The following is a 24,659-nucleotide window of genomic DNA, read 5'->3' on the forward strand; positions in this document are numbered from 1 at the left end:
GACCTCCAAGACAGCACCATTTATCTGAAATTTCAACTTGCACATCTTACCAGAGGCTCTACACACTCAGAGTCATATCTTAACAGTGGTAAAAATATTTCAAGTTTCATTCACAGGAAAACTCCACTCCATTTTTACGTTTTTAGTAATTAATGCATTTCTAAGAATCTTCCAACCCATTTTCCACCTAAAATTAAATGATTTTGTAGGTCAGTTCACAAGGCATGGCAAGTTCATAGATAGCTTCTATGAGACTTCTATAGGAGGCTTTGCTGGATTTTATGCTCTTCTACTGTTTACAAGGTGCAAGGGGATATTTGTCTGTGCTCAAAATCTATTCCCAGAAGACATCTTCTTGGATCTTTCCTATCACTCATTGCTCCTCCTACAGATGTTTTACTATGTTTTTAAAAGACTAACCATGTGGCCAAGTATGACTCAGGAGCATCCCTTTAGAAGGGGCGCATCAGTGAGAAATAAAGCTTCCATTATTTTAACATCTGATAAACATATATATATGTATACATAGGGGTTCCAAAGTGTCTGTGTGGGAAAGAGGATCAAGAATCCTCTTGGCACCAAGAAGCAGACACAAAGAGAGGAGAAGAAATTACAAGAAATTTTCCCAGGGTCCTACTGGTCACTGCACACAAATTTGTTGAATTTCATACCAAGAGGTACTGAAAGTTGCTGGACTATAAAGAAGAAACAAGAGAAAGGATCCAGGCTTCAAGGATCCTTAAATAAGTAAAAAACTGAATATAAGGTGAGTCAAAGTATCAATGCTTATTGAGCACAGCTGTCCTCAGCACACTGAGACATACATTAAATAAAAAGAGCAACTCACCCTTTGACCTGGTAAACCCGGGACTCCAGGCTTGCCTTCTGGACCAGCCTCTCCCTTTAAAAGTGAAAATATTTTTAGAAAGTTAACCAAGTTAAAAACAAACGAAAAAACAAAAAACTAATGAATTACGTCACCATTTTCTGGGCTACCGCTACTGAATGGCTACCTAGACAGTTCTTAACTGATAATTATATTGTCCTGTGAGCAGAAGAGAATAAGAAAACAGGATAGAGAAAAAGTGACAATGCCCTGATTAAATCCAGACCACACAATTACATAGTTAAAGGCAGATATGCCTAAGTAATGCATCTTCACAATGCCATCAATTTTACAAAACCCAACCAACAGTGAAACACAACAAACAATTCAGAAATGAGGAAATACAGAGTGTGTGCAAATGAGACAGCAGTGATAGTCTGAAGTGAGATTTCCTGCAGAGCTGGGTTATAAAATGTACCTGGAAGAAGCCGCAATCAAGTGAAAAGTAAGAATACTGGAGTGCTTAAATTGTTGCAAATATTGTGTTGTATTCCCTGCTGAAACACAAACACACATCTCTTATTTTTCATATGCAGAAGATTTTTGCTGGGACATTGTGGCATAAAGCAATGATTCTTTGCCCATCATTCTATGATGACTTAGAGGTTACCGTTGAGGCTCCTCTCTGAGATGTGCTGAATACTCATACAGCTCCTCAGGACATTAGAAATGGAAAAAGAATCAGCTTTTGCAGGACAACAGCCTTGAGGTAATGTATGCCACTGTGTCATGACCACCTATGTCCTGGGTGCCACCTCCATACATCCAGAGTGGCCACCAACAGCAGGAGAGTTTCTCTCACCAGTGAAGAAACAGAAGGCTGGGCACACTGATTAAGCTCTTAGTACTCAAACAACATATAAGATTTTGCATGTATACCTCAGCTCAGCTTGAGTTTCAGTTTCTGGGGCTTGTAAGCAGTGAGATAAACCACTTACTTGAGGTCCAGGAAGTCCAGGTTGGCCTTGTGGTCCTCGTGGGCCAGGCTCTCCCTACAGACATAAGAAAAAAAATAAAATAAGATAAAATACCTATAGGAAAAATTATATGGACACAGTACTCATGCGAGCCATCTATACAGGACCTACACCACCCCTTTCCTTATAGGTCCCCAAAAAAACAGTGCAGAGACCAGCTGGTTTTCTCCTTCACCCTGGGGTTATTTGAATTATCAGCACTCATTAGGCTGCACGCAGACTGATCCACCCACACTTAGCCAGCCTTTATCTGTAACTGGCTCTCTGTTCTTCAAAGGTAGTAACTCTGCCACAGACCCTGGGCTATCCTGGATATTCCAGGAAAACACTGTGGGCTGGGGTTCAGCAGTGGAGAAAAGCAATTCTTGCAAAAGCAGCTTCCGCAGCATTTTCCCCAGAGCCAGCACAGCTGTGAAGGGCTTTAAAGTATTGTATGTATGCCGCATATAATTACATGAAATAGGAGTAAAATACAACTTAAAACAACACAAAGTAAAAATTAAAATATACGTAGGAAAATTGACTGAAGAAATTGGTGTCTTTTCCCTGTTTGAGTGGCCATGTTCAGACACAAACTCAGCATAAAACTTGGACAGTTTCACTTTTATATTAACACTTTCCAGGATGTAAAGAATTGCATAGCTGACCCCTTCCAATTTACACTTGTCACTCGTGTTAGACTCATTGCACTTTATAAGGATGTTACCCTTTCCCCTCTTCTGTTTATTTTCCCTGCTGTAAGTATGTTAACTTGTTTCTTGATGTCCTGACATTGCTTTTATCCACCTTAATTTTGAAATATCATTCTAAAGCAAAATCTAATCTAGCAGACAGTTAAAATACGTAAAAGCATCCTTGCAGCAGAAGCACAGATATTGAATCTCTCTTACTTGCTCGCCTTTTAAGCCTTCAGTGTGTACCTGCAATAAAAATGCGAGGTTATACAGGGGAAAAAAAAAAAAAAAGACAACATGGAAGGCTCTGGGCTGTGACTGTCCCACACAGTTTATTTTTCTCTCCTTGCCATTTCCTTAAGATACACTCTAAGTGCAACAACTCCTCAAATCCCATTGCAGGCTGGGGGATATTTTCTATTTAAGAAGCTCAGACTGTCAGGGTTTGTTCACTCAGTTCCCTGTGAAGGGATTTGTGAGGCTGTATAAACAGTAGGAACATAATTCATTATCTTGTCAGTATAAGTAAGTTCATAATTCTCCTTGATGCAACCATCAGGGCCGTAACTGACAACTGTCGGTCTTCTCAGCCCTCTGCACCCGCCTCCTGAAACTTCAGTGGGCATTGGGACAAGACAGTGCTCATTTTCAGGTTTCATGTACATCTTTCAAAATCTCTTGGCAACTACCATCACATCAGTAATTTCCCATTTAAGCAGAACAGTAAGAGGCTCCTACCCACACAGTTTTTCTTTTTTTTTTTTCTCCTTTTTTTTTTTTGTTTTTTTTTTTTTGTTTTCCAGAAGTCTTTCTCCCTCCCTCCTTTGGTTTCCACAACTTTCTAGTCGAGGAGATTACCTGTAGACATTCTTGTGTCCCTTGAAGGCAGGGGCAGAGATGGGACAAGTTGGGACAAGATGGGACAAGAGATGGGAGATATTGAAAGACATGTAAAGCTAGCGTCATGCGAAAGATCAGCCCCCTCTCTTCTATCTTCTTGGCTTGTCATTTACCACTTTTGTTGGCATTGGCTCAACAGCTGTCCTGGAACCCACAAAGTCATGTCACAGCATTTCTCTGATTTACCTGAGGTAACGTTTCATTGTCTCATGAAGTCCTAATCTTCACATTTCAATATCTCCCAAAATTGTGGCAGGACATTTCCTAACTGGAATTTGTCATGGTCCTTCTTCAGAAATCTTTACTGGCTTAAACTTCACTTTTTTTTTTTTTTTTAAATCTATTTAAGAACATTTAATAAAGTTCTCGAGTCCCCAGCTTCCATATAGCTTATAACGTTTGAAAAAAAAAAATCTTACTGAAGAGCCTGGCAATCCTGGTAGCCCTGGTTCACCCTGCAGGGAAATACGACAGAAATTTAAAACAAAACAAAACAAAACAAAAGAACACAACATAACACAAAACACAGCATAACACACTACATAACACAGAACAAAAGCAAACTTCCCAATATGTTTTCCAACTGCTCTTGTACGTTCTTATTTTCTATACCAACCCGGAGTTGATAGATATGAATATGCAATCCCCATTAACTCTTGTTCTTTCTACCCTATAAGTGAATATATGCAGGAACTGCTTGTCTTCTGTGACACCATGATGTTACACACTGATTCCAATGATATTTACTGACTTAAAATGGTGCCAGTTTCCTGAAGTCTTTCTTACAGAGCAGAATGATCCTGTGTTTGCAGGACACTAGGATGCTACTCTACATGATCCACTCTACACGATTTACTGCCACCTAGGCTATCCATTTATTCCAGCAGTTTGTCTCCAGTGGTGTCCAGTATTTATTACATTTTATGACTATGCCTCCAGAAGGTGTCTCTTTCACTTTAGGTACAAACCAATGCAAAAATCATCATGTTTCCTTTCACACGCTTGTCGTTTCTTCATTATTCTTGTAGGTCTCCAAGTGACCCATCATACCTTTCATTCTCTTTCATTTTAATTACTATTTGTTATTTATTCCAAAGTGTGCCCATACTGTGTCAGAAGGACTGAAGAGACACGTCACCTACACTGAAAGTTATGGAGCAAGGAGCTAAACGTTTTCTGGAAGGGCTACATGCAACTACTAGAGAGATGATGAAGTGTTATGAAATCAAGATTGTTATCCACTTCAACATCCTGGAGCACAAAGATATTGCTCTCTCTTATCATCTCCATGGATATGCCCTACTTGTAGGTGCTTCTGAGATCTCACCCATATATTTTCAACCTGATTGGGAAAATAATAAGATTTGCTTCTGATCTGTGCACTCTTGGATAAGGTTCACTGCTTGGATGAGAAAAGGAGAAAGAAAATCCAGAACTGGACACAACTTTCTATTCATGCTAAAGAACTAGATAGGAAATATCAAAACCACAATGTCAACCTGAGTAGGAAGGGAAAGATAAGGCTGTCCTGGAAACTTTAATAAATCTGTAAAATAACAAGGTTGAAATTGCTGCTGAGAGCAATGAATAATTATCATGCAGATAAGAGGACCGGTCTCATCTGATTGGCACTTTCTGAGTCAATTCAACATCTTCTGGGTCACAAAACCAGCCTCTACACAAACACAGTGAAATTTCTACTCACCTTTTGTAACTGATGAAGTCTTCTTGGACCAAACTACTCTCTACATCCTTCTACTTCCACAAAGAGGATTAAACTAGGAGTAGTAGAGCTACAACCAGACCTGTTTGACCTCTCACTCCCATTTCAGACTGAAGCAACATCAGGAAAGTTAAACATTCATATGTTCACATAAACATAAATAAGATAAATATTAAGTCAACAGCCATGATATTTCTGGGGGCTCTAGGAGGAAATAATTGATGTCTCTGAATGCCTCCTGTACGTCTCATCCCAACTCACCTTTTCTCCTTTGGTCCCACTGGCACCTGGAGGACCTGGGCTGCCAGCAGGGCCCTGTAAAAAGGAAAAAACAGAGTTTTGCATACTTTGTATACCTTTTACCTTTGTTTTACTTATTCCAGGTCATCATTTGCAATTCCCTTTAAAGTACAGGACAAACAGAAAGTTGCAGGTTTGGGTATCAACAGTTATGTCCCATTGCACTGCAATAACAGCTAATACAACACTCAAGGCTGCTTTGGCTCTACCATGTAGACAGGAAGGGGAATAAGGATGGAGATGCCACAGCAGGCACGATAATAGCAATCCAATTTCAGCTGGTTCAGAAGGATTGCAGTTCAGGGAGTAAATCAGTGTCAAACACAAAATTTAGGATAAAATTCAGGCGTGAAGATTTGCCCACTGCTAGGAGTCTAGACATGAAAAAGGCAGAAAAACTTCAGAATAACCCGACTTCTGTAATAGGGTGTCACTTGGAGAAATTGTTCCTTAGCAGTAGTAAACAATCAGCATCCACCTTCACATCCCTCTGCAATTTCTCACTTCATCCACACTTGCTGCAAGTACAAACCAGTCCTGTAAACAACGCAACAGGCACAGTGAACATAGTTCATTGAGATGCCAGTGCCACATCTAACACTGGGAAACATTTCCATCTTATAAGGATAGTGATAAACACTAACCAGAGAAATATTTCATGGCATAGGGTAAACCATGGCTGAGGAACACAGCAGAGAGAAAGTGATGATTAACTATCAAATCTCCCACAGAGAAAAAGAAAAAAAAAAAAAAAGTGAAATAATCTCTATCACCTCACAGAAAGGAAAGTATAGTTTAACAAAGACTATGATTACTTATGACACTACACCTTGCCATCTAAATACAAAAGATGTCTGATATGGAAACAAAATGACTTCCCAAATAAACCAAATCAAATTGAAATTCCGACTGCCAAAAGAGCGAAAGCGATGCAGTTGGGCAGCTTCTCCACCTCTGCAAATGCAAAATCATGCCTCCAAATGATCCTTTCCATAGAGGGAAACAGCAAGGGTTAGGGGATAGGATGCAGACACAGGAGCCTGGAGGCTTCAGGCTCAAGGGTGGTAACTATTAGTTGCAAAGACTTTTGGCAAATCACATCACTTGTCTCTGTTTCTTACTCCATCCTTTGCTATTTAGACCAGAAGATCCTTGGGAGTAAAGGATGATTCTCATTAGGGACATTACGATGAGTAATGAAAACAGTCTTGTGGGATCTATAGATAGTTTTAGATACAGACAAAGTGTTATCTGTCTAATCTGCAGAAGTGTACTGATTTTATAGAATAACTTTCTGGTTTCATCTTGTCTTAAAAATGTAAATAGTTCCAAGCTATAGTTTTTCTATTGAAAATAAACCAAACCCGGTTCTCCTCCTTTCATGTTGTGGGTGGAAAGAAAACACACTTTATAAAAGTCAGGATCAAACAGCTAAATTTTTCGTTTGTGCTTCCTTATGTCTTTGATAAAAATTCAGACAAGCTTCTAACCTATCATGTTTAAAGGTTTGGCATTACTTTTAAGTGGATATTGCATTACTATTTAATTTTGAAAAAGAAAAAAAAAATGAAAAAAAAGAAAAGGGAGAATAAAAGAAAAAAAAAAAAAGAAAAGAAAAAAGAAAGAAAACTGCTAACATACATGTAGAGCCTTAGAATAAGGATTCTGAAAACTGCTGATGCAATGGGGTCCTGTCATGACTCAGCAGCTGTCCAAGATAAGTCTCAAATTTAAAGAAACTTTCACTCGCTCCAAAGAAAAGCCTCCAGCTGCTGAGTATTTGCCACGTACCTGTTTCCCCTCCACACCTGGCTTTCCTGGGAGTCCATCTAGGCCTCGTTCTCCCTGGAGAAGGATGAGAAAAAAACTCTGTAACACATCTGTGATGTTTGGGTTAGTGTTATACAAGAAATGTCCATGTTATTCTTTCCAAGCAGAAAGATGAAAGAAAAGTAATTCAAGCTAGCCCGGTAGAGAAAATGCCTGAAGTCCACATATGTGTACTCGGAAAAGTTGCTGGGAGCATCCTGAAACAAGAAGGTGAATGCAATGAAACTTCTATCCCCTCTAACTTTACTAACTGATGGCACTTATCTAGCTAGAAAACTTAGCATCAGGTAACTGGGAGGTGAATTCTGAGAAGTGGTTGTGTGCCAGCTTTCTACTTGGGCATCCTTCCTCTGCCTTCTGACCCAGGTTCATATAAACTAGGAGAACATCAATCTGTAATAGGTTTTACAAAAATAATGAGCCAAAAATCCAGGAACCGGACATTTTTACCCACTTCAGAAAAATGTTTGATTTTTCACCTTTGCTTTCCTTAGCCTGGGGGATCAATTAATCCATTCTTATATGTCTTCAGAGATGGACAGTCCCCAAAGTCCACAGGCAACCTATTCCACCGCTTTACTTTTAACACCTGCAGATATGTTTTTCCCCTGTGTCTAAACCTGACTTTTTTCTCACTACTGTTTCAAACTAGTACGTCTTTCCTCACCCCTCCAGACACAGAAAACAGATTGCTCCCTTCATCTTTACAACAGCCTCTTATGTATCTGAAGTCTTACAAAACTCCCCCCTCAAACTTCAAACTCCAGACTAAACAACCTCAGTACTTTCAACTTTTCTTACTGGGTGTATTTTCCTGACCTCTTATCATTTTTATTGCTCTTATTTGGGCATTATTCAATTTTTCCATGTCTTGACTGTAACTAGATGCCCGAAGCTGGACACAGCTGAGGCTAACTCTGAGAAGAAAGATTATTTCATGCCTTATAGACTGTTCTTTTGTTTAAATCCCAGGTTAATGTTTGCTTTACCCCAAACCACCTTTTGCAGGACAGCTCCTTAATCAGTTCCCAATGATGTCCCTGCTTGTGAGAGGGAGGGCTGGATTTAGGTGATCTTTAGGGTCCCTTCCAACTCAAACCATTCTGTGATTCCATGATCCTAATCTGCAGCAGTGCACAATTAGTTGTGTATGCAGCATCCTATTCTTGCTTCTCAATGTCATCTTCTGCTCTGGGGGGATTACATTTACATGTAAAAGACCATTTTGAATTCTGATCCTGACCTCCATTGTACTTCCACGTTCAAAGTTAATAAGCATAATTCATATTTTATAAACCAGGTCCTTGACAGAAATGATGACTAGATCAATCCCGCCAAACTTACTTCTTTCCTTACAGATCATGGCCCTTGCCCATGTAGCCATCATAATTTAAAACTCATTGAGCGGGGACTTTCTCTCGCTGTGTTAAGTGCTTAAATCTCTGTAGAATGGAACACTGATTTTGTTTGGAGCCTGCATACACTGCTGAATTTAAATAATCAAATACATACACACGCTGCTAGTGTTAACATAAGTGTACATGAACAAATTCTACAAATACAAGGAGTGACAGCAAAATATTAGCTTTACTCTATTTTTATTTTTTTTAATTTCAGACTTTTTAGTTCTGATTACTATCCCACAGTATCTCTGATAGATCTCAGTTGTTATATGCAAACAAACCTACACTTGCAGCATTGGATTTAATTAGCTCCTTTTGAAAATGCCTTAATTCAGCATCCAGCAATGGATTTGCAAATCATTTCATTTCTTTCCTCCCTTTAGAAAGTCAATCGGTCTTGTAACAGAAAAGTTATTTCAAAAAGATGCATCCAAGGAGTGAAATTAGAGAGACTTACACCCTACAAAAAGCAGCTGAAAAGCAGTGTCAGGCACCCAGATCTACTCACTGCTGGGGCAACAGTTTCTACATTCATAAAACATTTGCACTGTCTAACCCAGCTATGAGCATCCTGAATTTGAGACTTTCAGTGACAGTCTGGTGGGTTGCTGACAAAATGAGCACTATATTCTCAAGAGAATTTGTTAGCATCAATACAGTGCAGCAACAAGTACTTCACACACGCTCATTTAGCTGCCAAAAAAAAAAAAAAAAAAAAAGTCAATATTCTTACTGCTCCTAATGGGGGCTGGGAAAGGCAAATGTATTATTTATATAAATGCATGCACTAGAGCTGTTTGAAAATGTTCCAGAGAACTCTTCTTTCAGTTGTGTCTTCAGAAAAATCTGTTATTATAAATTTATTTCTTAGGTGATTTTTTTCATTCTTTGAAAAATGCCATTTAGAGACAGAATTTTTTTCTTCAAAGAAAGAAAAAGCTCAATAAAAGATTTATTCTCAAATTTTCACTTCAAGACTCCCTTTCCTTCCCCTGCTGAAGAAAATTTATACATCAGCCTACAATGATTTGGTGAAAATAGAATTGTACAGCGAGCCCACCAGACACAAAAGGATGAGATGCCGCTCATAATAACCAGTGGTTCTCCTAAAGATTAGATGTAACTGATAATACTGGATTTGGGACCCTCACTACAAAACCTCAGTATTTCCATCAGAGGTCGCAAGATATAAGAACATAAAGGCAAGATGGGATATTATTCTGGGATATTAGGACTTTTGTCATACCGCGGTACAGATTGAACAGACCAGTAATCAGTACATGGGTAACACTTCTCTGATACAATAAACACTCTTCTCCTCAGGCAGAGAAGAAGCACGGGTTGCGTAGGTGTCAGTATTCAAATTACAAACTGAAAAGCAGACAAGGAAATATTTGGCCCGCCACACTAACGCCCACTGTGTTCACAGTAGTCCCGGCTGGTGGAAGGTAAAGCAGCAGCAGTAGATGCTCTGAGAACAGCTTCAAGTTGGGAAAAAAACAAAGCACAATTGTTGTAGCAGAGATCTGTCTGCCTCAGGAAGAAAATACAAGAAAAGAAAAGGGGGAAAAAAAAAAAAGAAAGAAAAAAGAAAAAAAGGAAATAAAAGGGCGCTCTAATTGTTCATATCCTTATAATGGAACAAAACCTATTTCATTCCTTTCTCACTTTAATCTTTAGCTTAGTCAGCCACCAGCCCACACACTGCTCCAGCTCTCTCTGCCATCATGGTGATGTCAGAAAGACAGATTTTCATCCAGGAGCCAAATATTCCAGCAGATTGGACAACCTGACCTCTGGAAAAGCAGCTGAAGCACCGGCTAGACACAACACACCAGTCCTGCAAGGGGCTGAGGCAAAAGCATGATGAAGATAAAGCGAGATCCAGCTTCTTGCTCTGGTTGCAATGGTGAGAATCGGTAATATGAAACCTGGCCATGGCTACTTCTAACTAAACAACAAAATGAATGGTGGGAACAGACACCCTAATACACGGGAAAGCAAAATGCAGTATCTCATGTTAAGGGCCCATTAATCATTTGTCCTGCCAGGCAGAAGCGAGGTCTACATTTCCATGTTTCTTCTCCAGGAAGATATAGAGTGAGAAATGGGAACAAGGACGAGTTGGCAAGCTATTCCCTCCTTCGCACAAACACTTATGGCCAGGTTATCACTTAAAGGAAGCTTGAACACAGGCAAAGCTGCCAGAATGGCACTGAGATATTCCTGCCTCAGGGCCAATTTGAGACCCAAGCAAGATGGAGAACTTTGGTTGGGCTGAGAGCCTGGTTATGCCATACATTCCACTGCTTCCCAGGGCAGGACCCAGTCGTCACCCTTTTCTCCTGTCAGAGGCAGCAAAATGCATTTTTGCAGGCATTTCTGAGAAGCCTTCAGCAATGGCTGACAGGTCTGCAACAGAAGTGTGGGCTCATCTGAGATCTCTCCAAACACAACAAGCAGACTGAAATAACGAAGGGCTTTGTGTCTGCCCAGCTCTCCTTTTAAATGTGTACTCTGGTTATAATAGGCACTTGGCCTCTTCACTGAACCATAAAGGTGGTTCAAATCCCAGAGAGTCCTGTGCTGCATAAAAACCCTATCCCCAGACAGGAGAGAGCAGGAAACTGGGGATCATCAGCATCACCAGTTGGATGAAGCTTTTAATAGAGAAACTTCGTGGTACTCATTAAAAACTGAGCTTACAGTGATGGGAGAAGGCAGAAATGTTGGATCATCTCAGCAACTACACCAAGACAAGGAAATGCTGGATGAAAACTTGGTCAGCAGCAGTCAGTGGTTATTCAGGGCTCACAAGTGGTGCAAACAGCGTGGACACCCCACTAGCTGTCCTCAGTGGCATCCCAGCACCCCATCCCTCCTCTTTCCAGACTTAAATGTGGCCTTAGGAGACAGAAGAGATCTGTAAACCCCTCCTGCACTCCCATGGGAGGTCATTCATGGACAGCACCAGGAGGTGCACAGCAGTGAGGAAACTTTCCAACATCACCCTTCAAAGCTGGTGGTTTAAAGGAAAAAGGCAAAGAACAGCCCGGCTTTTCCTAGCATGCAGCAGGAATACCTTGTCTCCTCGTGTTCCTTTTTCTCCTCTTTCTCCTTGGAGACCCTAAAAAGAAAAGCAAAAAGAGATTATGGAATTCAATTCAATAAGAAGCATATCTACCTCCTCTAATTAGTCACCAAATCACTGCACATCTGCACAATCTATTTAAGTGAGCCTCAAGGACGTTTACCTCATTGCCAGTACTCCACATTGGCCACAAGCAAGGTCTAAACAGACAAAAAGAGCAGGGATGACCCGTGGACCCAAGACTGTCTGTAATATTATCTTGTTCCCAGACACATGATCCTCCTGCCAGCAGCAGTGAGGATGGACAGGGAACACACCGCAGCTGCAGATGGTCTAGAAACCACCCACTACTCCACATTTTTTGTGTTGCTCATAAACAATGAGAACTCGGGTGGAGGACAATGCTGATGGAAAAACCTATCGCATAAACAAGCAAGAATACCCTTTCCTGGTGGTTTTGGATGAAGTAGCTAGACAGACAGCAGGTACCTCTGAGAACTGGCAAGCAAAAATCCCTGTCCTGGAGGCCCAAGTGCATTTTTGCTCTGTGAAACCAGTCCTAGAGTTCATCTGGACAGCAAAATTCATCTTCTCCCAGGTACACCAGAACCATTTGCTGGAGCTCAGTTTGATGAAAGACAGCAGTGCTAACATAGGCGATCAACAAAATGGGCAGGAATGGATTTCAGCACCCCTCAGCACAGGAAGCACTGTGTATTTTACCTTTTATTGTACCAACTGAGCAATCGACTTAAGGCCACAGGCAGACAAATATGCTCAGTCAGTAGTGATCTCTCCAAAACTGCTGAAGTTTGAAACACTTCTTACAATATATTTATATTTAAACTTTAGTTTACTTTACACTGTGCTGAAGACTTAACTCCAAGCTGATGAGAACTACATGTCTGGACTTACTTGGTCCATAAGGATGACACAGATAATTAGGAAGGACTTCAGCTTTCATGCCATGGTTGACTGTGAGAAAACTCTGCACAGCTCCATCTACCTCTAACAACCTAAAATGAGCCTGCACAGCTTCCCACACGGCAAAGCAATAACCCCACTACTTCCCAAAAGCAGGTGGGAAGAGGTTTAAAATGTGACTCCCTTAACGCACTAATAACCATGGGGCCCTCATACACACTGCGTGGATGATTACAGCCTTGTTCCTGCCCAGCAGCCCAAGCCAAATGTCAGTCTGATGATAGACATGGACAGGACCTTTGGTAACACTGCACCACAGGTGGGTGCTTTGCTTTTCACACAGAAAGGTGACTCAGGGAGCAGGAAGGATGTATTCTCATCTCCTTGTCCATTTATCTCATTAATATTGCAAGGATCTAGGACATGGGCAGGTAATGCCATCCCTCTATTCATTTCATCTTCTTCTTGCCTAACACAATTTGACGTTAGACCATGCAGAGAGACAGCACACACCTGGGCAAAGACATAAGCACCCATGCTCTTTTGAACACATCGGGTCTCTTTGTAGTGAGTTGTAAAGCAAGACCTTGGCTGGCACAGGGAAATCTTTTGGTGCATGAGCACGTCTGGTATGTCACTAAAGCACACCAATGTACAGCCAGGTCATTAAACCCCAGCAAATCCAATCAGCCTTTGCAACACCAGCTATAAGGCTGCCTCTGTAATTACCAAGGTGAGACCACAAGACAGAGATGCTAACTTGACAGCATGTGATTTATTTTCTTATTTCTGTCTGTCCATTCAAGGCAGGTCTGTCCCCTGAGTCCAAAGTGCTGTTTCCTGACAGTTTTGAAAATATGATTGGAAACTCACTGAGAGCTGGTGGTTTTGCTTGGTGTTATGATGAAGTTTTCAAGCACCATATAAATGGTGCATCAGTACAGACCAAAGCAATTGCATTACAGTGGGAGCATCACAAAATCCCCAGCTGTTACCTTGGTAATCAAGTAATTTCTACTGACAGCTCTGCAGTAGGTACAGATCTGCTCTCATTTAAAGAAGTCACAAGAAACTCAATGAAGTCAAGAAAATGTCACTATTTGGACAGAGCACAGGTAAATAGTCAGATATACTTGATATCTCTTAATTCCAAAAAAAAAAAAAAAAAAAAAAAAAAAGGTGGGCAGAACACACTGAAAAAAAATGGATAAAGTTTCCACAATGTCAAAAATGTAATAGGAATCATAACTTACCGGTGCTCCTACGTAGCCTTTAATGCCTGGAGGACCCTGTTTTCCCTCAGATCCCTGGCAAAGAATTGAGATACAGTAAAGCAATGGGAACTGTTTCACATAAAAGACCCCCAAAAATGAGTTATTCAGAAATGTAACCTGTATTCCTTGGCTCACAGGGGACTGTTGAGGCTTCTCAGTTATCTCAGCTCTAATATGCAGAGCAGTGTCTGACTTTACTTACCCAAAGTGATGCCCCAATGTTTGATTTTGTCCCCATCACTCAGGCATTAACAAGTTTTACTGTTCTGCTTCCAGCCTTTCTTTTCAACCTGTCACACACAAATTCCTCTATGGGTTGTTTCAGAGGTGAAAACACTCAGTAAATTTGGTGGTAAGGTGGACAGGTCAGAAGAGAGAGACATTTTATAAAGAGACCTGGGCAGGTTGGAAGAGTGTGCAAGCAAGAATTGTATGAAAACTAACAAACGAAGGCAATTCAGGTCCTGGGCTGCACCCACAGTGGCATTACTAACAAAGTTAGGGACGTGATCATGCCTCTCTCATGATCAGTGTTTGTCAGGACGCATCTGGAGCACTGTGTCCAGTTCTGTTCCCTACAATGCAAAAAAGATGCAGACTAGAGGGGGTCCAAAGAAGATGATCAATGGGCTTGAGAAACTGGCCTGTGAGGAAGACTAAAAGAATTATGTCTTTTAGCCCTGGAGCAGAGAAGGCTCAGAAGGGACCTCATCACAGTATTCCTGTACTTACTACAGAGAGGATGGAGGCTCTCTTTTCACAAGGAGCCGTATGAGAAAAGATGAGGGGCAATTGTGTACAAGCTACACCAGGAGAGGTTTTGCTTTTAAGTACAAAAGATATTTTTGACAGTGAGAAAAATCAATCACTGGAACAACCTCCTAAGGGATGTGGTAGACTTCCCATCACTGGAGGTTTTCAAGAGGTGTTAGATAATCTCATCTTGGCTCCCTTTTCTCACAACCTGATGATCTTCCTGATGATCTTTCAAGGTCCCTTCCAGCTTAGGCCTTTCTATGACTCGATGTGCCCCAAATATGTTTAAGGCAAAAAAGACCACAGTTTCATCATAAACAACACAAATACACAAGGATCAGAGACATTTCAGCAGTCTTTCAGCTGGTTATACACTAGCTGTCTCCCTCAGAGATGGCAAACTGATAGGCTCTCTCTGTGTGTTTGTGCACCTTACAACCCCACAAATTGTCTGGATCCTTGGCTGAACAGGATCAGCCCTCAGAGCAACCCTACGTTGGCAGCCTACAACTGATAAGGTGGCCGTGAGAGTTGCGTAGGCCTCTTACATCACCAGACGGGCTGATTATGTTGTTTCTTATCTCTCTTTCCTTCTTTTTCCCTCCCCTATCTGGTTAATGCCTGTACTGGATTGCCACAGTGGATAGGGCTTCAAAACAAACCAGGATTGTATTTTTAAATGATTCTACATTCCTTCTTAATGGACATTTCCTATTAAAAAAATAAAAGAAAACATTTAAAAATACAAGATGTGTCTGGAGTGAACTATTAGCAGAACTGGAGTATTTTTGTCCCAGCACGAGTGCCTGGGAGGCTGGTCATGTCACGCCGCTGTTTACACTCGCATTTAGCCCAAAATGACAATCTCATTTGCAACAGTTGTTAAGCACAGACCTGGCCGGCTGGCTGGACTGTAGTTGGCAAGAGTTTCACCACCTCTTTAAGCAGTGCATTGCCAAAACTGTCCCCTGCCTTTGCCAGAAAGGACTTTGCTCTTTAGAACAGATGAAACCATGCCCCGAAGCTTACGAGCAGCTCATCAGCCCAGCTGTAAAACAGTTGAACCCAGGTTAAGAACGGAAGCCAGCCACGCTGCAAACTCATGGGGAGATTCACAAACAGGTTAACAACAGCTGGGTTTATGCACAAGCAAAGTCAATCTCTACAGCATCAGGCAGTGTCAGCTGTACAAGCCCACTAATAACAGAGAAAGAGAAGCAGGCAAACACTTATCTCAACCTGCCGAAAAATAATACTGTCAAATTCCAGTCAAAACCCCTACGGAAACAGAAGCTTGCTCTGAGTTGTCCAAATTCTCAACACCCAACTCAGACTGTTGCATAAGCTGTGGTTATAGCAGGCAGCAAATATTATAGATAGAGAAACTGGGTTTGTCTGGACGGGAAGACTTGCTGATCCCACTCAAGGCCTGTGCTGAGATCATGTCTGGTAAACCTGAGAAGTGCAAGACCTTCGACAGCTGAAGTGAACAAGAATTAGGAAATTTGTCAAAATGAAAGCCTTACCTAATACTTTATATTTCAAAGGCTTATTTTTTGTCTCCTCCTTTTTTTTTTTTTTTTTCCTATTGAGAATAGATATCTGTCAGTTCAGATAGCAATGCTATAGCTATGTCAGTTCAACAGCAATGACAGCCACAAAAAAAAAAAAATCTCTTTAACCTTTTATTAAAGATACAAGAAGAAAAAAAAAAAAAAAGAAAAAGGTTGAGTATTTGCTGCAGGACTGTATAGGCTAAAGGGTCTGGTCTCAAACATTCAAGCTTTATTTAACTGCTATAAAACCATAGTGATGGAATTGTGCTTTTTTTTCCAGACTCATTTACTCCATTTAAATTATCTTGCCACGTCCCACATATTTACATGGGAGCCTTCTACGTTGAGCAATTGATGTTTACTGACATCCCAGACTACCACAGCACCTTCTATAACCAGACGCTCTGACTTGGATTGGCACAAGGCTGACACTGAGAGCTCTTCTTTGCTCTCAGTTTTACCCACTTGTTTTACCCACTTGTTACCCACTCAGTTTTTACCCACTTGTAGCCAGCACGATCAGACATCCTTCCTGGATGGAGAAGTTTACCGACCACTGAAGTTTACCCACCAAGCTTGATGAGTTGGGGGAAGAAAAATAATTGTTATGATGAAGACACTGAGCTAGGAACAACTCCCCATTAGACTTCATTGAGCAGCAAAAACAGTAAAGACAGAAATCACATACAGAGGGCATTTAATTCCTGTAAATCATACATGTACCCTAATGGACTCATCATCTATTTAGGGTACTCCTAGGGAGTGAAGTCTTATAACAAGAAGTCTGCAAGACCCTTTTCTGTGCTGCTGAAAATTTCATCATGCAATTAATGAGGTCTGTAAAAATTGCTTGGTACCTTCTTAAAAGAAAGAAATTGCTGGCAATTGACACTGAGGCAAAAGATTGGAAATTCCTCAGCCAAGCAGATGAATTTCCAGGGGTGTACGTACAGCTACCAAGTGTAACTGAGCTTGCCTGGCTTAATGGAAATGAAGATGGGTTGAGCTGGGAAGGACCACATCCCAAATGAACATAGAAAATGCAAGGTAGGTTTCTATGGAGCCTGGAGCCACTGTATTGATGCCGATGAATTTAAATAAAAGTAAGTGATCTGGCAAAAAGCAATCATTACAACTGTAATTGGAGACATGACCTTTCTGATTGCCAGCTCCACACATCTCTATACACCCCATTCCACACCAGCAAGGCGGCTGGGCTTTGCAAAGGAGTGTTGATTCATATTTTAGACTTTTAAAGCCCTGACAACAAAATCAGGATTGTTTCTTAAAATAGTTCAGGCCAGAATCCAGCTCAAGGACACTGCAAATAGCCAGTGCATCCGTTCAAATAAATAAAAGTCACCGTGACAGCACATGATCATTTTATATTTAGCCACTGTAGCTTAGAGGATGGGGGTTAGCCAGCTCACCTCTTCTCTAGGAGCATTTGGCACTCTCTACTCAGGCTGTGTTTAGGTTCAGCTCCATCAGCACCTATTCTGCCCAGCCCATAGTGCTGAACTTGCATTCAGTATTGGCGCATTATTTGGCTGAACTACATGTGCCTGATGATCCTGGTGGGAAATACAGAGCATCTTCCAGGATCAAGCCCTTCTGCAGGTAGATGTAGTTGCCTCAATTTAGCTTAGTCTGTAAAAGCTTTGTAAAGCAAAAGTGAGAAGCTTCACTGTACAAGGAGACTGGGTATTGTAGAGCTTACTGGCTTTTAATTCCACTACAGAAAATATGCAGGGCATAGAGAAAACACGTATTTGTTTATTATATAATATGTGAGATGCAGCTGACAGGCATTTATGGGTGATGAATCCAGTTCGTTTCATCTACTTCCTAATACCACTGAAGGGCAAAACAATATCCAGAGTACCCCTTCTCAGCTCAGCCCAGCCCTGCTTTACAGCTGTCATTTATCCCCTGCTGAATGTGCTGCCATGCAGCTTCCACAATCAACCCCTTCATGTTGCTGAAGGCAATACAGCTCCTGCAGAGAACCGTGGGATGGCTGCCAAGTATTTCCACTAATCCACAAATACACCATTAGTTCTGATACCCTCCTGATGAGACTTTAGGAAATGATGAACATTTCCCTCTATGAAAACAAGATATTTTGGAGAAAGAGCCTCTCTGTAGCTGAGAAACCCAAAAGAAACTATAAATAAACTATAAATAAACTGCTTTATAGAGTCCTCTCAGACAGAACCAGGTGACCATCAGGATGACATCTGGAAAAATATTCAGGTATTTAACTCCTATTTGAGGACAAAGCCATCAGTAAACTCAACAGGAGGTTTAGTTAAACAGATACAGCTCTTCCAGAAAAATGTGATGCTCAAAGACCTTAGCATGTATGGGAGCAGAACTGGGTCAAGCAAATTTGGATTATCAATCTATTATCCTTGCCGCATCTTTCATAGGCTGAGCCGAACTTGCTGTGCATGACATCCCTGAAAAAAAACACTCATCAATCTAATGCACCATTGTCTTTGTGTATCATAAAGATGACTGAAACTAGCTGATGGCTATTTATCCCCTCACTAACCAGGGAACAAGGCAAGGAGAGCTGAGACTTTGGAAGGAAGACTAAGCATTGCTCATGAGAATATGTACCTGCATCTTTGTCAGAGTTGGAAGAGTTTACTGAAAACATGAAGTAAGGTTTATGTGCCCTGAAACATGTTCTCTTCACCTTCTCTAACTATACTGATCAAATAAAAGATCTCTTTACATACTTTGCCTAATTTCTGTTATGTCAGCAGGCCTCCAAACAAAAAACAATAATTCAAGCAATCCACACATACAAAAACTCAGTGTAAAAGGTACACTTACCCATGTAAAGAAGAAATTGAAAGCTTACCTTTGGACCTGCTGGCCCAGGCAGTCCAAATGCTCCTGGCTGTCCTGGTTCACCCTGTAAGTAACAGCAGCAGAAGTGGTAAATGCTAATATTTTTTTCTACAGAGGCTAAGATAACTCAAAGCAGTCTTTATATATAGCTTTAGAAATGGAAGCTCTATCCACTATCTACAGTCCTGAGTACCATTATCTGGAGATTTGAAAGTCTGCATTGTGCTTTCTTTGCAAAAATAAAAGCAGAAGGAGACAAACAGAAAACTGAAGTAGTTATTCGTCTGCTCTTCAAACACAACCACCAAAATAGCTAGAAATGAGTGCTGTACGAAGCAAACAGCTTGCACCAACTACATTCTTCAGCTGATGATTCCTTGGAGATAACATATTGCATTTGGTTGGTGCAATAAACACATCCTATAAGAAATTCTGCAAACCCAAGTAAGTCACTGTCCGATACCAGACCGTGCCATGCAGGAAGCAATGAGGTTGTACCAGTTCTGGAAGAGATATGGCACACTATGCCTGCGCAGGTCACGGGTCCAGGTGGCACAAAGCAGAAACAGGAGTGTCAGAGAAGTAGGAGCTTTTCTGCTGTGTATCATTACTTTTGGGGCATTCCAAGCCCTTTCCCCAAGCTCCTCCAGACACCATAAAATGACTGCTGAAAAGGGATGGTGAATGGGATGATCAAGTTCCTTCCCCAAGGACAGCTAAGGCAAAAAGAAGTCAAGTAAGGCAAAGAGTTCAGAATAACAGACCATTGGGATGAAGAAAATTGAAAGGGATGGTGTTTGAACTCCAGTGGTCGAACACAGGAAAGGATGAAAACTCTAAAACACATTTATATAAGATGCTGGAAAATTTATCTGTGGTTTTATTCCTCATGTGTAATTCTTTTAAAGGCAAAATTTGGTATGCTTTGTCCTTCTTTGACCTATCTCTGAACCTCCTTCTTTGTCCTTAGCTTTTAGCAGTGCCCAAGAAGAGCTCAGGTCCTTGTTTCTGTGGCCGAGGTGCCTGTTTGCCCAGAGAGGTTGTGGATGTCCCCTCCCTGGAGGTGTTCAAGGCCAGGCTAGATAGGGCCATGGCCAACCTGATGTAGTGGGTGGCATCCTTGCCCACGGCAGGGGGTTGGAAACAGATGATCTTTAAGGTTCCTTCCAACCCAAGCCAGTCTATGATTCTGTGATGTTTCTCCCACACCTATTTGCTCCTGGAAGCACAAGATGCTCCTGGAAGCACCCCGTGCCCTCTCCACTGGCTGACGTCTCTTGGCCAGACTCAAACCAAATTGCTGAGCTCTGCAGCTGCAGCTATCAACCACCACAGCCACAACGAGTCCCAGACCTTAGGCTGCCACGACTTCCCCCCTCTTCCAGCTTAATGAATGGGAACAGAGCTGCCCCTGGAGCGTCTGGGGATGGCTAATCTGTACAACACCCACTGTCGCTGGGAACATGCGAGGGAGAGTGCCGAGGCTATTAACCTCCTGCCGTTTGTTTCTGCTGCTCCTAAAATGGCCATACAAATCCCCAAGACGTGTTTCACTCAATACAGATTGATTTCCACTGCCTGGCTTGCACTGCAATGCAAGGATTACATGGGTGGGGGAGGGGGAAGAATAAAAAAACCTTACAGCTTCTCCTTTTGCTCCATCCTTCCCTGGGAGGCCAGGCGAGCCAAGGGACCCCTGTAACAACAACAGGACTGTCATCAGCACGATATTAACACCACTTGCAAGCGCAAGGACATGAGTAATGCAGCAAGACAAGAATAAGGAATGAGGAGAATCATTTCTAAGCAAACATTTATTATTTACAGTCTCTGGAGGAGCTGCAGCTAACATTAACACACTATGGCCAATTGATGAGCTGTTAATGAGGAACTAGGCACTCTTGGCCACTTAACTCACTTAAGAGTAAATTAATATAAAAGCTCTGCAGCCGATGAGACACATAACCATTGAGTCATCTTAATATCATCTTTTCTCAGCCTGTCCACCATTCTGTTGTCGCAAAAACCTGCTGTTTTGTAACTAAATACTGATTTTTTATTTATTTTCGACTCCGTGCCTGTACAGCATCCACTCCAAAGCTCAGAAGCCTCTAGGCACAGCTGTAATGAACATAAGCAATGAGCCTAAAAGCAAACAGAAAAGAAGCCTTGAAAAACTGAAGCAGCCCTCAGGAACTACCCTACCTACAGGGAAGTGAGGCTCAGAGCTGGGAATGTGCAAAGCTGTAGAAAACAAACGAACAGGAAAACCAGGCACCGCTTCTTAAATCTGTCTGCACACCAGGATGAATGGGACTAAATATGTTGAGGCTGGCAGCAGCACAGATAACAGGGACTGCAGCAAACACAGGGGAAAGCCAAGTTTTACTGCATGCAGCTGGCAGTTTAAAGAACAAATGGAGAGTGGGAAGGGAATAGACACAGAACAGGAAAGCCCAAGTACATGGGAAGGAATTGGCCGAGTGTTTTTACTCCTAGGTTCTGCAGCAGTTTCTTTTTAGGAGGATTATTTAAAAGAAGGAAAAAAGAAAAAAAAAAGCCTCAAATGAGAAACAGGCACAGGCACTGCAAATGGTTACTATGGGCTCTGATTAAACCAAACAGGTTTGCTGTGTATTACTTGGAGGGGGCTCTTGCCTTTTGCAATCCTGAACATTTACTGTTTTAGAACAGGTGGGAAACATCTAAATTGCTGAAATCTCTCCTGCAAATGACATTTAAGGCATCTCTGACAAAAGTGTCCAGAGTAAATACTAACAGATAGAGCAAGCCTGGTACTGGATTATCTTTTTCTTTGTTTGTTTGTGTTATACGAGGCTGCCACAGTAAGCAGCAAAAGGCCATCTCAGTCCAAAGGTTATTTATGCTCAGTGAAGAAAAAGGACATGATACTCTTTTGCCTTCTATGTCTCATACTGAAGAAATATCGGTATTCCTGTGTGTGGAAACACTTAGCTCTGACCCCTCTTCTATCCTGTTTCAGAGTTTTACAGCCTTTGGACAAAGTTCCTGCCCCTGCGATCTCCACATATTTGCCAAATGTGGCCGAGCACAGGCTTAGAGATGTGAAGGGTTACTTTGCAGACAAACAGCACAACACAGTTTTATTTTCTTAGCATCTTGCTAACACACAAAAAGAAAACAGAGGTAAGACAAAAGACTTACGAAGATCTATTTTCATAAGCCTTCCTCAATAGCTTTATGAACACATCACAGTGTAGTTAATAAAGGCTCGGACTTACTTTTTCTCCTTTATCACCTTTCAATCCAGGAAAGCCGGGGGCTCCTTCTTCACCCTAAAACACCAAAACAAAATGTACCTTGTATGAAATAGTATATATATCTGTGTATTTAGAGATCACAGTTACCTCTTGGAAGTTGAGGCCAACCTCTCCTCCTTGCTGTAAAAGATGCTGCTCAATCACCTGCAACTTGGCCATATTTGAATGTGTTCACTTCCAATTTTCCAACCATCTGCCTCTTACTGATTTTTTTTTTTTGTAAATACCAGCCGGGAGGAGTCTTTTTTCCAAGAACAAAATTAGAGGCATATCCTTGTTAAATAAAACTATTTCAAGCATAGAAACATTTCACTGACAAACTCTCATTGCTGCATTTCAAAGTACAGGGACTTGAAATTTTCTGTGGCCAACATACTGCCAGAGATATATCATTTATTTCCCCTTTTACCTGTTCACGTTAAGCCATAAGGTACACCTTAGAAGCCATTCCATTTAGACCTTTATCAGTAGGTACTTCTCACAGTCAACAGCTGATGTCTTCAAAGACTCAGAGCACGTTTCAGCCAGTACTCAGTGAAGGAGCAGGATTATGCCCAGTATTACACAGATTTGTTCAAAATCCAGCAGCCTGCCTACGTTTGTCCTGCATGTTCATGCTTCAACTGATGGCACCCAGGATCCAGCATTGCTGGGTTTTACAAGAGATGTTGGCATGTGTCCTACAATGGATGGTTACCAGCATTTCTGCTACCTGAAATGGTGGACATCCATGCATGGTACATTAGGTAGAGGTTGGACGTAGTGCTTAGGGACACAGTTTAGTGTGTAGCATTGGTGGTAGGGGGATGGTTGGACCAGATTATCTTGGAGGGCTTTTCCAACCTTTATGATTCTATGATTCTATGATTAAAACTGCTAGACTGCTAGCAAGTGGCATGGCACAAAGCAGAGCTAAGCCACTGAGAGCTTTTTCCCTGTCTACTTCTGTAACACAGAAAGATCCCATTGAAATAACACTGAAGTGGTTAAGCCAAGCACATGAAAATTAGAAATGTATCCAGCAACTCTGGAATTTTCTAAGCTAACTGTAAACACGTATGGACTACCTACCTATGCAAGTAAGTTCAGGCCAAATCCTGCCATTCTCAGTTTTATTTGCTTTGTTTTTTTCATGAACAGTCTAGTACACTTGGATGGATGTATTCTAAGGGCAAGGTTCCAATCAATTTCAGACAAAAAGACAAAATATGGCCTTATTTATAAGCATAGTTTGCACTTATGAGTATATTTTGCACTTAAAGGATAATAAAAGACAGTATCTGAAAAGTATCTGTACTCTATATGTAAATTGAAGTCATTAAATACTTTAATAATCACATTTCTTGCTAACTGAACCTTCATGCAGCACTCGGCCTAGGATTTCCAATGCAGCTAGTGGTACAAATCAGATCTGCTGTATTTGAATGGCTCCCTGATGAGATAGAAAACCCATCAAATAGCAAATGTGATTTTAAAGGAAATTATTTGCTCTAAGAGGTCAATATAACTTGAAGAAACTGCTGTTCCATGGCAAAATGTGCAGCATAGGTAGAACAATGATTTGTATGTTTTCTTGGCAAATTAAAGGAATAGGGTTAAATAACTTTTCTTTTTCTTTTTTTTTTTTTTTTTTTCTTCTTCTTTATGAAGTAGCAACTTCTTGGCATAGCTGAACAAAGTAACCCTGATATCAGTCAATAAATTTCATACAGTGCTCAATGAGCCATTCATGTTGGACAGCACCTAAAAATGTTTCTCCTCCAACCTTCCACTCATAGAATCACAGAATCATTAAGGTTAGAAAAGACCTCCAAGATCATCTGGTCCAACCACACCCCTACCACCAATGTCACCCACTAAACCATGTCCCTAAGCACCATGTCCAAACTTTACTTAAACACCCCCAGGGACGGTGACTCCACCACCTCCCTCAGGAACCCATTCCAATGCCTGACTGCTCTTTCTGAGAAGAAATGTCTCCTAATGAAAAGCACCATCAACAGTGAACTCAGACCAAGCTGTTTAGGGTTTTATACACTTCGGTTTCCCCTTTTGATTTTCCACAAGAAAGCTGCCTACAAAGATGTGAAGTCCAGAACAACGTGTTGGCCTTCACAATGAAGGGACTGCATGGCCATTTTCAGGAAAGAACTGTAGACTCTCCCTTACCCAGTGATCATACATACCAGGAGCAGCTTTTC

The 24,659-nt window shown here is 41.3% G+C and overlaps 1 protein-coding gene across 1 annotated transcript in view; it reads right to left on the minus strand.

Annotated features, from left to right (window-relative positions):
- The window catches only part of COL22A1 (collagen type XXII alpha 1 chain), a gene marked incomplete at both ends in the record, with an annotated part of 202,631 nt that overhangs the window by 82,137 nt on the left and 95,835 nt on the right, over positions 1-24,659 (minus strand). Inside the window, 11 exons of the mRNA XM_084281700.1 lie at positions 848-901; positions 1,825-1,878; positions 2,754-2,783; positions 3,857-3,892; positions 5,422-5,475; positions 7,252-7,305; positions 11,776-11,820; positions 13,962-14,015; positions 19,167-19,220; positions 20,799-20,852; positions 22,420-22,473. Of these exons, the coding sequence (XP_084137826.1) occupies positions 848-901; positions 1,825-1,878; positions 2,754-2,783; positions 3,857-3,892; positions 5,422-5,475; positions 7,252-7,305; positions 11,776-11,820; positions 13,962-14,015; positions 19,167-19,220; positions 20,799-20,852; positions 22,420-22,473 (543 nt within the window). The remainder of the gene's footprint in view (positions 1-847; positions 902-1,824; positions 1,879-2,753; positions 2,784-3,856; positions 3,893-5,421; positions 5,476-7,251; positions 7,306-11,775; positions 11,821-13,961; positions 14,016-19,166; positions 19,221-20,798; positions 20,853-22,419; positions 22,474-24,659) is intronic.

The sequence above is a fragment of the Netta rufina genome (genome assembly GCF_964035555.1).
Source record: "Netta rufina genome assembly, chromosome: 2".
Classification (NCBI taxonomy): domain Eukaryota; kingdom Metazoa; phylum Chordata; class Aves; order Anseriformes; family Anatidae; genus Netta; species Netta rufina.